This window comes from Chiloscyllium punctatum, chromosome 46, assembly GCF_047496795.1.
Source record: "Chiloscyllium punctatum isolate Juve2018m chromosome 46, sChiPun1.3, whole genome shotgun sequence".
Lineage (NCBI taxonomy): Eukaryota > Metazoa > Chordata > Chondrichthyes > Orectolobiformes > Hemiscylliidae > Chiloscyllium > Chiloscyllium punctatum.
This window is the reverse complement of record NC_092784.1, coordinates 61,737,250-61,749,680: the sequence shown is the minus strand read 5'-3', so window position 1 is coordinate 61,749,680 and position 12,431 is coordinate 61,737,250. Positions and strand designations below refer to the sequence as shown.

The 12,431-nt window shown below is 46.6% G+C and overlaps 1 protein-coding gene across 3 annotated transcripts; it reads right to left on the bottom strand.

The window, feature by feature from the left end:
* Window positions 1-2,975: 2,975 nt before the first annotated feature.
* Window positions 2,976-12,340, bottom strand: LOC140468200 (transmembrane protein 205-like). Of its 3 annotated transcripts, XM_072564437.1 has the most exons (5): window positions 12,297-12,340; window positions 11,474-11,605; window positions 9,150-9,268; window positions 6,972-7,135; window positions 2,976-4,430 (listed from the first exon to the last, which is right to left on the bottom strand). In XM_072564437.1, exons 3-5 carry the CDS (start codon window positions 9,247-9,249, stop codon window positions 4,128-4,130), a joined length of 567 nt encoding a protein of 188 aa, XP_072420538.1. In that variant the 5' UTR covers window positions 9,250-9,268; window positions 11,474-11,605; window positions 12,297-12,340; the 3' UTR covers window positions 2,976-4,127. The 3 variants fall into 3 exon arrangements, with proteins under 3 accessions (XP_072420538.1, XP_072420539.1, XP_072420537.1); XM_072564438.1 differs by lacking the exon at window positions 11,474-11,605 and having other exon boundaries at window positions 12,297-12,327; XM_072564436.1 differs by lacking the exon at window positions 12,297-12,340 and having other exon boundaries at window positions 11,474-12,058.
* Window positions 12,341-12,431: the final 91 nt, after the last annotated feature.

The window sequence follows — 12,431 nt, the reverse complement described above, 5'->3', positions numbered from 1 at the left end:
CAAGCAGCTGACTCCCAATTACAGCTTCTGTTTCACAGTACTGTAAAAATAAGGTGTATATCACCAATCTTAGAGATCTTCAGGCTGCACCTGTCAGTATCCCTCATTGTTCCTGTTCCAGCTGTACTGGGGTTCACTGAGTAACCATCTTACCAGACTGTGGAAAAGTCCCATTGGGAGCTCTGTCGATGCTAGGGAAGGTCATAGTTCTGAGCACAGTGACCCCCATATCAGAAACTAGGTCACTTCAGTCTTCAGGAGGAGAAAGTGAAGACTGCAGCTGCTGGAGGTCAGAGTCGAGAATATGGTGCTGGAAAAGCACAGCAGGTTAGGCAGCATCCGAGGGGCAGGAGAATCAATGATTCAGGCATAAGCCCTTCATCAGGGAAGAAGCTTGCGGGCCAGGAGGGCTGAGAGATAAATGGGAGGGGGAAGGTAGCTGAGAAAGCGATGGGTAGATGAAGTCGAGGGAGAAGGTGACAGGTCTGGGGGGTGGAGTGGATAAGTGGGAAAGGTGATGGACTGGTCAGGTGCCGAGTTGGAGGCTTGGGACTGGGATAATGTGGGGAGAGGGGAAATGAGGAAACTGGTGAAATCCACATTGATCCAGTGTGGTTGCAGGGTCCCAAAGCAGAATATTAGGCATTCTTCCTCCAGGCGCCAGGTGGTAAGGGTTTGGCAGTGGAGGAGGCCCAGGACCTGCATGTCCTTGGTGGAGTGGGAGGGGGAGTTGAAGTGTTCAGCCATGGGCCAGTGGGTTTATTTGGTGTGAGTGCCCCAGAGATGATCTCTGAAATGCTCTGCAAGTAGCCATCCTGTCTCCCCAATGTAGAGGTGACCACATTGGGTGCAACAGATACAGTAGATGACACTTCAATTTTCACTCAGTCTTTGATGGTTTGGTGCTCTGTCATATACAAGTTGTGGACTCCCTAATAGAGAACTTCTCTGTGACTGATGTGGATCAATAGAGTATCTGACATGGTCAGTATCTCAGCTCATCCTGTTCTGGTACCACCTGAGGTTCATACATTCACACACACCGTCCATCTTGGAGCACTTCTGTCATCACTCTAGCTCTTTCAGCTTAACTGTGCAATTCCTGCCAGAAACAATGGTGACCATAGCTGGAAGATGTTAGCTGGGAAACCTGTTTCCTGGGGCAGTTTTTGTCACTGTTGGTTTATCTTCCTCTCTGGCTGTCACGGCAGAGGTTGTGGCTAGGGTGGGGTGGGGGGAGAAAACAGGTGGAGAGGGTGGAATCAACCAATCACCAACACCCCCCTCCCCCCAACAACACTTTCTGACCTGAACTGACACAGTAGGATGGAGACCCCTCAGTGTGTAGGTAGGGATCTGGTTACCTGGTGTGATTGTACCTGGGCCCCAGCCTCCCTGCAGAGAGAGCTACTGCCTGGGGCAGCCCGCGATATACACTGAGGATAATACTGGATAATCTCTTTGTTTGATTAGACCTTTATTTTAATTATTATATCAAAGGCAGCTCCTCAGATGAGAGAACACATTGTGTTTGGAGGTTGGTTACTGACCCAGCATCACCATCACATCGGTCACACTCACCCAGAAGATCAGCTCCCGTCGAACGTATCCAGAATACAATGATGGAAAGACTAGGCTGGTCTGGCAGCATTTATGTAGTAAAACAGTGTTAATATTTCAGGTCAGTAGCCTATTCTCAGAACCAGGAACGGTTAATAATATAATAGCTGTTGGATGGCAGAGATGTGGAGAAGGAACAGAAGGAAACGTTGGTGATTTGGGTAGGAGATGGGAGACACTTGGTGACAGAGGAGCTGATGGTGTTGATCTGGAGGGAATGGGAAAGAAACTGAAAGTGTGTCCAGAGGAGGGGTGAATGGCAGAGTGATGGATACCTGCAATCCAAGTGCAAAAAGATGATTAAAATTGAAACGTAGAGAAAGGAAACAAAACAGGGACAGGGATTCTGGAGCGAATTGTTAACCTCTCAGTATTGAGTCCACAAGGCAGTAGAGTACTGAATGGGAACAGGAGCTGCTCTTCCCTCAGCCTCACTGGCAACATGTAGGAGGTGAAGGACAGAGAGATGTTGAAGGACAGGAGACCAGAGTGGTCATGCTCATGGTGACATTCAATAAACAGAGGGATTCTGCAAAGCTGCCTCACCCAATCTGAATATGGTCTCCCCACTGAGAGACGAGTACATTGTCAGCACATTACAGCCTTCTGGTGTCAACACTGAGTTCAGACAGAATCAGATCAGCATGTCTGCAAACGGCTTATAGTGCTCAGCATTAACCCTAAACCAGTATCCGACCAATCATACTGATCACCATACAATGTCGTTTTGAAATTACACGCTATCCTGCTCTTCCTCTGTTTGTAATGCTTTCAAGTTTTCATCATCAGGAGACCAAGATTCAGATCATTTATAAAAATGAGGAAAAGCAGGAGTCCCAGGACTGACCGCTGGGAAGCTTGATGACAATCCTTACTCCAGCCTGAATAATACTCATGATCCATTACTGTTTCCTGTCACTCAGCCAAGTTTGTGCCCTATGTTTACTTACACATTGCAATCTCAGTCCCTTCGGCCCATCAACAATAATTCTTTTCTCTTTGAATCTCTCCTGCCTTCTGTCTTTTCACACATCTTGCTTTTTCTCCACCCTCCATTCCACCCCATTTCAGAAACATTTCCCAGTTTTGACGGAAGATTATGACTTGGGACATTAGTCCTGTTTCTCTGTCTGACCCTTCCTGGTTATATTTCAGATTGTTGTGGTTCTGTTCGCCGAGCTGGGAATTTGTGTTGCAGACATTTCGTCCCCTGTCTCGGTGACATCCTCAGTGCTTGGGAACCTCCTGTGAAGCGCTTCTGTGATCTTTCCTCCGGCATTTGTAGTGGTTTGAATCTGCCGCTTCCGGTTGTCAGTTCCAGTTGTCCGTTGCAGTGGCCGGTATATTGGGTCCAGGTCGATGTGCTTATTGATTGAATCTGTGGATGATTGCCATGCCTCTAGGAATTCCCTGGCTGTTCTCTGTTTGGCTTGTCCTATAATAGTAGTATCAATAAGCACATCGACCTGGACCCAATATACCGACCACTGCAGCGGACAGCTGGAACTGACAACCGGAAGCAGCAGATTCAAACCACTACAAATGCCGGAGGAAAGATCACAGAAGCGCTTCACAGGAGGCTCCCAATCACTGAGGATGTCACCTAGACAGGGGACGAAATGTCTGCAACACAAATTCCCAGCTCGGCGAACAGAACCACAACAACGAGGACCCGAGCTACAAATCTTCTCCCAAACTTTGATATTTCAGATTTCCAGTATGCACAGTATTTTATCATTGGACATAGAAAGTTTCACCTTCCTGTATTCATCAGACTCTGTGACTGTGAACTAATTTGCTCTGTGCTGACAAAAACATTTGGGGCCTTAGAACAGAAATCAGTTTCTAACCTGTGTCAGATAGTGCTACAGTGGATTCAGACCCTCTGACTGTCCTCTGCACAATTCCAGGCAGTTAAATCACAGAATCCTCAATGCACATCATGGTTTTTTCATTGCCTGCACACTTTCTGCTGCTGCTGCTGGATCCCAGTACCGTTTCCAGGGCAACAGAGTGATACCTGCCTACTTCACCTCCCCCCACCCCCCCCGGACCAGCTCCTAGCAGAGTTGCAGTTGGTGAATCTCATCACAGCTCACATAAAAAAGAAGATGGAAATTCCACAACAAGACACAGTAAAGGTTCCCCCGAGAGGGCCGCAGTGGAAGTCACCATTTCATCCAGTGTGATTTCACACCGGGTTTTGTGTTGTGAAACTACACTGACATGAGTCAGGATGCTCCAAACCCACCTCATGTACCAGACTGAGGCACAGATCCCAACACAAGGCACTGACTTGGTCACAGGGCTAGGAGGACAATGTGCTACACCACTATGCTCCTCAGACATTGAAGCTTTTCGAAATTGAGCTGTTTCCTGAACAGTAATTGAAATATTTAAACACAATCATCAACATGGAGATTACACACAGAGATTACAATGTCCAGGATATTACAAAATTCCAAAAGAAAGTCCTTGCCAGACACAGAGGAAGGAGCAGAGATTTTCTAGAAAGTCTTCAGATTGGTTGCAGTGTAGAACAGATTGATTCCATTGCAGAGAACACAGATCAGGTTACACACCATGGACAGGACATGGTATTTCACAAATCTCCGGCTCAGTCTCATGTATTTCGGGTCCTTCTTCTTCAACCTTTTATAGGGCTCTCGGTTCGTCCCAAACCCAATCTCCTGCCCCAAGTGATGTTCCTTCTCAATCTCGTGCATCTTAAACATAATCTCTGACGTTGTATGACCGAACCACTGAGCATTGAGTGCAGAGAAGATCACACAGACAAAAAACGATGTTATCTGTGGGAAAAAAAGGAATGGTTGGGAGTGAAATGAATTCCATTAGTTTTCCCTGAGTCCCCACATCTCCTGCAGAAGACAGCATGGACTCTCCTCCCTCGGATCAGTCACACTGTTTTTCAGCACATACCCACAAGGGGGTTAATGAAAAGGACCTCTCTCTGCCACCATCACCGATGCTGCAAACACAGATTCGGCATCTCTGTAGCACCCTGCTGAGATTGGGAACTACAGCAGGGAGACAGGCCCTTCACCCCAAATTGGTCCATGCTGACCAAAATGTCCATGCACACTAACCCCTTCGCCCAGATCCTTCTAAACCTTTCCTAACCATGTATTTGTATTGACCAGTGATCCTTCTTCTGAAGGGTCTAACGCTTTTGTCTAAACATTAGAACCTGCAGCAAAGCACATGATTAACTGCATCTTCACTGTAATGGTACCTACTGAGAATGTACATGAAGAACTCCATCAGTGCTTGAATCATGTAACGGAGAATGAAGAGTCTGCATGGCTTGGCATCTAGTTTTGAAATTCTGGTTATATAGGAGCAGGAAAGGTGAGAAACCTGGGGCAGGCACAGATACAGCGAGATTCATTGGAACTGACTGGATAATCCCTGGGTCCTAATGGATTTCATCCTAAGGTCTTAGTTTGTTAAAGAGATAGTACGCATCGGTGTTCATTTGTTAAAACAAAACCCTAGATTCAGGAAAGCAGACTAGAAAGGAGCAATGTAACCTCGCTACTCAAGAAGGGAGGGAGGAAGACAGGAAATGATAGTTCAGTTATCTTAATGTCTGTCAAGGGGAAGGAATTGGATTCATTATTAAAGAAATTAGAAATGGGCACTTAGAGAAACTCAAGGTAATCATGAAAAGTCAGCAGGATTTATCAAAGGGGAATCATATTTGACCAATTTATTGAAGTTCGTTGAAGGAATACCATGTGCTGTGGATAAAGGAGATTCTGTAGACAGGCTGAAGTTGAATTTCCAGAAAGTATTTGAAAAGGTGCCACATCAAAGGCTGTGGGGTATCACTGTTTTGGGATAACACTTTAACTTTTGACTGGCTGATAGAAACCAGAGAGCATATTTATCGGATGTGAGATGTGCAGTCCTACACGGATCTGTGCTTTGGCCTCAATGTTTTCCAATTCCCATCAATGTTTCAGACGAGGGGAGTGACAGTACAGTGGCTGCATTTACAGATGATCCTAAGAAGGGTGGGAAAGTTGTAAAGGTGACTTGAGGACGTTGCAGATAGATAGAGTTGGGTTGAATAAATAGGCAAACATTGGAATATCATGTTGGAAAATGTGAAGTTGTTCACTTTAACAAGAAGTGTAAAAAAAGCAGGGTATGACTTAACTGGAGGATGACTGAAATTCTGAGGGAGAGAAGGGTTTAAGTATTCTACAGCAGTAAACACTGGAGATTAAGACACAGGTAAAGCACACAATCATGAAGGCTAATGGGACGCCCTCCTTTATTACCAAAGGAATCAAACATTAAGAATGTTACACTTCAGTTGTACAGGACGTTGGTGAGCCCACATCTCCAACACTGTGTCCAGTTTTGGTCTCCTTATTTAAGGAAGGATGTTAAATGATTGGAAGTGGTTCAGGGGAGGTTTATGAGATTGATACTGGAATGAGTGGGTTGTTTTATGAGGAAAGTTTAGACAGGCTGGGATTGTTCCCACCAGAGTTCAGAAGCCTGGGGGATGACTGGATTGAAGTGTACAAGATCCGGGACATGGAAAGGTCAGTCCACAACTAGGAGACATTGTTTTAAAATTAGGGTCAACCTTTTCGGGACACAGATGAGGAGGATTTGTTTTTCTTTTAGAGGTTTCTAAAACTTTGGAACTCTTTACCTCAGAAGACAGTGGTTTCAGGAGCACTAAAGTATTTCTAAGGCAGGGGTAGAGGTAAATAGATTGTCTCGCTGAGCAGAATCTAAGGTAAATGAGAATTTGGAAGTTGAAACACCACAAGATGAGCCACGAATATCTTGAATAGTGCAGCAGGCACCAGGGGCAAAATGGCCTCCTGCAGCTCCTCTCTCATATGCTCTAACTTCTTGCCTGTTTCTCATAGAATTATTTTTACACCTTAATTTAACATATTATGTTGACTTCACTGTTAAAGTCATTGAACTACAGAGTATGCTCCTGCCCTCTGACCTCTCTGTGTTAAGTTTAGCTGATTCGCAGGAATGAGGGTGAACAACGTAACTGATCTCATATCTGGGCTGGAGCTTGGTGGGACAATCATTTGGGAATCTCTCTCCAGTTTACTATCCAATGATTCCTGCCGGGGTGTGAGTGGGGAATAATAAAGGAAGGTTGTACCTGTCAAGTGTTGTGCAATTAACTGAGACGTAAGAACAGAGGAGAAACGATGGACAGAATCTTGGGTAACAAGAGTCCAAGTCTTCAGTAGAGCAGGAAACTAAAGCAACTACCTCTTTTTGTATGTAGTTTCTGAGTCACTGTATCTTATCTCGATAGCAGCTATATGTTGTCTCTCAGTTACCTGAACAGTTTCATCATTGTTGAGTAACTCATGTGGGTGATATAAGGCATAAAGAGCCAGGTTGAGAAATGAACCTCCGAGGACAGAGTACAGGTAGTAAGGAAACAGACTGCTTTGAACCAAGCCAAACGTATGTCTGCTAACGCTGTTAATCAGAACAAATCCTGTGGAGAAAGAACAGATTTCAAACCTTTAAACTCTGACCTTACCTCATGTAAAAAATTACAATTTCAAATTCCCAAACCCAAGACTGAGAACTGATTCAGCAAAATCTACCTTACGTGGAGCAGTGATGTGGAGGTGAAAATCTTTTCAGTAACAACAGACAGCTGTGAGGAAGGAGGTGGGGGTTGGGATGGCTAGTATTTTTTTCAGGTGAGCCATATAGCCTTCATTGGCCATCATTATCTTGTGACTCTCCCCCATTCCTCTTCCCTTGCAAGCTACTGGCCTACACTTGCTGGTGTACACCCCAATGCAGCTGAGACCAGGCGATGTGGTGTACACCCCAATGCAGCTGAGACCAGGCGATGTGGTGTACACCCCAATGCAGCTGAGACCAGGCGATGCAGGTGTACACCCCAATTCAGCTGAGACCAGGCGATGTGGTGTACACCCCAATGCAGCTGAGACCAGGCGATACTGGTATGTACCCCAATGCAGCTGAGACCAGGCGATGCTGGTGCTCACCCCAATGCAGCTGAGACCAGGCGATACTGGTGTACACCCCAATGCAGCTGAGACCAGGCGATACTGGTGTACACCCCAATGCAGCTGAGACCAGGCGATGCTGGTGTACACCCTAATGCAGCTGAGACCAGGCGATACTGGTGTACACCCCAATGCAGCTGAGACCAGGCGATGCTGGTGTACACCCCAATGCAGCTGAGACCATGCGATGCTGGTGCTCACCCCAATGCAGCTGAGACCAGGCGATACTGGTGTACACCCCAATGCAGCTGAGACCAGGCGATGCTGGTGTACACCCCAATGCAGCTGAGACCAGGCGATGCTGGTGCTCACCCCAATGCAGCTGAGACCAGGCGATGCTAATATACACCCCAATGCAGCTGAGACCAGGCGATGCTGGTGTACACCCCAATGCAGCTGAGACCAGACGATGCTGGTGCTCACCCCAATGCAGCTGAGACCAGGCGATGCTGGTGTACACCCCAATGCAGCTGAGACCAGGTGATGCTGGTGTACACCCCAATGCAGCTGAGACCAGGCGATGCTGGTGCTCACCCCAATGCAGCTGAGACCAAGCGATGCAGGTGTACACCCCAATGCAGCTGAGACCAGGCGATGCTGGTGTACACCCCAATGCAGCTGAGACCAGGCGATGCTGGTGCTCACCCCAATGCAGCTGAGACCAGGTGATGCTGGTGTACACCCCAATGCAGCTGAGACCAGGCGATGCTGGTGTACACCCCAATGCAGCTGAGACCAGGCGATGCTGGTGTACACCCCAATGCAGCTGAGACCAGGTGATGCTGGTGTACACCCCAATGCAGCTGAGACCAGGCGATGCTGGTGCTCACCCCAATGCAGCTGAGACCAGGCGATGCTGGTGTACACCCCTATGCAGCTGAGACCAGGCGATGCTGGTGCTCACCCCAATGCAGCTGAGACCAGGCGATGCTGGTCACACCCCAATGCAGCTGAGACCATGCGATGCTGGTGTACACCCCAATGCAGCTGAGACCATGCGATGCTGGTGTACACCCCAATGCAGCTGAGACCAGGCGATGCTGGTGTACACCTCAATGCAGCTGAGACCAGGCAGTGCTAGGCCACAGTTCCAGTTTATCAGCTGCCAGCCAACATAAACCTGCACATCCCCTGCTAACGGGCACAACTCTCAGCTGTACCATCTTTCCAGAACTGATCAACTCCAGAATTGCTATGATCTGCCTGTCCTCTCACAAAACATAGTTTTTCACTTTACTTAGCAACATGTGACTACAATTAATCAAATCAGAATTACTCAATTCACGTTTTTTTAAAGAAAATACATCTTTAAAGAACATGTAACAAAATCATATAATTAAAAATCATTTCATAAATAAAATGTTGTGAGACAGTTTCTGGTGACAATCTGTGATCCAAAAACCTAATTCATTCACCACACAGTTCAGATCCTGATTAACTCTGCAGTAGTGTTCTTCCACATCTTACCCGATATGAATGAGACCCATATCTGCATACCCCAGGAGGTCGACAGTAGAATCAGATGGGCTGTTTTAACCAGGCTAGTAGGATCACCTTCTGTTGGCATTCTGTTATCTCAACAAGCCCTGTTTTATTACAATGAAAAGGAAAAATTAATTTAATCCAATTTATTTTCTTAACATCAGTTTTCACCTCTACGATGTCAAATTTTGTTGGCGACAAGATCCTTGAAAGTTGCCATTCAGGTTGATAGGGTTGTTCAGAAGGCATATGGCCTGTTAGCTTTTATTGGTAGAGTGATTGAGTTTTGGAGCCACGAGGTCATGTTGCAGCTGTACAAAACTCTGGTGCAGCCGCACTTGGAGTATTGTGTACAGTTCTAGTCACTGCATTATGGGAAGGATGTGGAAGCATTGGAAAGGGTGCAGAGGAGATTTACCAGGATGTTGCCTGGGACGGAGGGAAGGTCTTACAAGGAAAGGCTGAGGGACTTGAGGCTGTTTTCCTTGGAGAGAACGTTGAGAGGTGACTTAATTGAGACATATAAGATAATCAGAAGGTTAGATAGGGTGGACAGGGAGAGCCTTTTTCCTCCAATGGTGATGGCTAGCACAAGGGGACATAGTTTTAAACTGAAAAGTGATAGATATAGGACAGATGTCAGAGGTAGTTTCTTTACTCAGAGAGTAATAGGGCATGGAACGCACTACCTGCAACAGTAGCAGACTCACCAACTGATAGTCATATGGATGAAAATGGAATTGTGCAGGTTAGATAGGTTTCAGATTAGTTTTACAGGTCAGTGCAACATCGAGGGCTGAAGGGCCTTTACTGTGCTGTAATGTTCTATGTTCTATCTAGAACTGGGTCCAAGTGAAAGGCTTTATTAAAAAAAAAGCTTCTATTTTAAAACAAAAGCAAAAGACTGCAGAAATAAAAGTAGAAAATGTAGAGCAAGTCAGGCAACATCTATGGAGAGAGAAGCAGGTCATGTTTCAGGGCTGTGACCTGTTTTGTGAAATGACTCGTTATCACTCTCAATACACCCAGGTGCTAGTTCTTATGTGTCAATTGCGACTTGATGGTAATACATGCACCTCCCAGCTAGGAGGTTGTGGGTTCTTGCCCCACATCAATCAGAGACTTGATCGTATAATCTTCCACAAAGTGGGCACAGTCAACTCACTGTTTGTGTCAGGAAACATTCTGCTGCTATTTAATATTTTATTTAGTATTTTATTTGAGGGCTTTCATTTTCTACAATTATGAAACCTGGTATAACTCCAGGGCTTGTGGCAAAAAATGGATTGGTTTCTGTTAGAGATCACTGCAAATGTTTTTTTGTAATTAGGACTTGCTCAGGAAACACAATAACTTCTTTCAAGCACTCTTCCAGAATACTGGGAATGGAAGGTGTGACTGATAAGGAGAGGCTGGATAGGATGGGACTTTTTTCAGGCAGGCAAAAGTGAGGACTGCAGATACTGGAAACCAGAGTTTAGATTAGAGTGGTGTTGGAAAAGGTCAGGCAGCATCCCAGGAGCAGGAAAATCAACGTTTCAGGCAAAAGCCCTTCATCAGGAAGAGAGGCAGGGAGCTTCCAGGGTGGAGATAAATGGGGTGGGTGGCTGGGGAGAAGGTAGCAAAGAGTACAATAGGTGAATGGGGGTGGGGATGGAGGTGATAGGTCAGAGAGGAGGGTGGAGCACATAGGTGGGAAGGGAGATTGGCGGATGGGGGATTTCAAGACCAGAGACACATTTTTAAGGAAAGAGAAAGGCATGGTGGCACAGTGGTTAGCACTGCTGCCTCACAGTGCCAGAGATCCGGGTTCAATTCCCACCTCAGGTGACTGACTGTGTGGAGTTTGCACATTCTCCCCATGTCTGCGTGGGTTTCCTCCGGTTTCCTCCCACAGTCCAAAGATGTGCAGGGCAGGTGAATTGGCAATGCTAAATTGTCCGTAGTGTTAGGTCAGGGGTAGATGTAGGGGTATGGGGCGGTGTGGACTTGTTGGGCCGAAGGGCCTGTTTCCACACTGTAAGTAATCTAATCTAAAAGATTTTGAAAAGACATGAGGGGCTTTATTCTATATACAGAGCAGTTCGTGTGTGGAATGAACGTCCAGAGGAGTGGTGGATGTGGGTAGTTACAACATTTAAAAGATATAAACAGGAAATGTTTTGAGGGAATATGATCCAAGTGCAGGCAGGTGGGACGAGTTTAATTTGGGATTATGTTCGGCATGAAGTGGCTGGACCAAAGAGTCTGTTTCTGTGCTGTATGACTCTATGAGTCTATAACAAATAGATTTCATTTTGAACTCATACCAAGTGTATATTTTTTTCAGAAACAGAGGAGTTCAGCTGGCCAGTATCTTCCTCTCAGGCTTTTTCTTCCCCCACTGAAGACCAGAGCACACTCCAAGACAAACACTCTTCAAACTGCTGCTGCAGGATTTCCTAGAGAACACGAGTTATGATAACTGGCTGTGTTTTTTCTGTGGAGCGGCTGTTTTGACTGCACTCTGTAAGTTTCCCTGCAGTTACATTCAAAACTCTGAGCATACGTGTGTGCAACACACAGACAGTGAAATACTGAGAGGTAGGAGGTTATACTAAATGTCTCTGCCCATTCCTCCTCTACCTCTGTTAGTACTGACTGATCAAGTGGCTATTCACAACTATATCTAAACATTACTGACATCAGCCAGTCCTGCACCAGGTTATTCAATCCACACAGTTATCCAGATGGTGACAGAAACATTAACTGTGGAGTGACTCTATGCTACCTCTCGCTGGGGAATGTTGTCCCAGGTCTCAGTGACCAGTGACTGCAGCCTGACCACAACCCCTTACAGTCTGATCACTGCCTACTCCAACTGCTTCCGCCTGTGGGCGGGGTCAGAGTGGGAGTGGGCGGGGTCAGTGTGGAAATGGGCGGGGTCAGAAGCCACGCCCCATGCATTGGAATCGCCTGCGTCACTCGTTCGCGAGGAGCCCGGACGGTTAACGGTCAACCGTCAGCGGGCGGCAACAGAGAAGCGGATACTTGGAGGGGCTTTGGGGGAAATGGTCCCGACTGTTTTTAACTGACACTAATCTGCCCTGAAGTTCTCCGCTGGCCGGCTGTCTGACTGCTCCTGTCGCTCACCTGCTGCGTGCTTCGGGCCACAACCACACCTACAGCCTCTGATTGACAGGCGCGGCCTTCAATCGACAAACAGCCGCGCTGTGATTGACGTGGAGCATGCCCGGACCTTCCGGTGATGGAGCCAATCACAGACAG

Bases quoted from the DNA above. Each gene is read 5' to 3' on its own strand.
- LOC140468200 (XM_072564437.1), bottom strand. From the start codon at position 9,249: ATGCCAACAGAAGGTGATCCTACTAGCCTGGTTAAAACAGCCCATCTG. The intron at 7,136-9,149 runs GTAAGATGTGGA...CTTTCTCCACAG, and splicing joins ATGGGTCTCATTCATATCGG to GATTTGTTCTGATTAACAGC. The intron at 4,431-6,971 runs GTAACTGAGAGA...TTTTTCCCACAG, and splicing joins ACAATGATGAAACTGTTCAG to ATAACATCGTTTTTTGTCTG.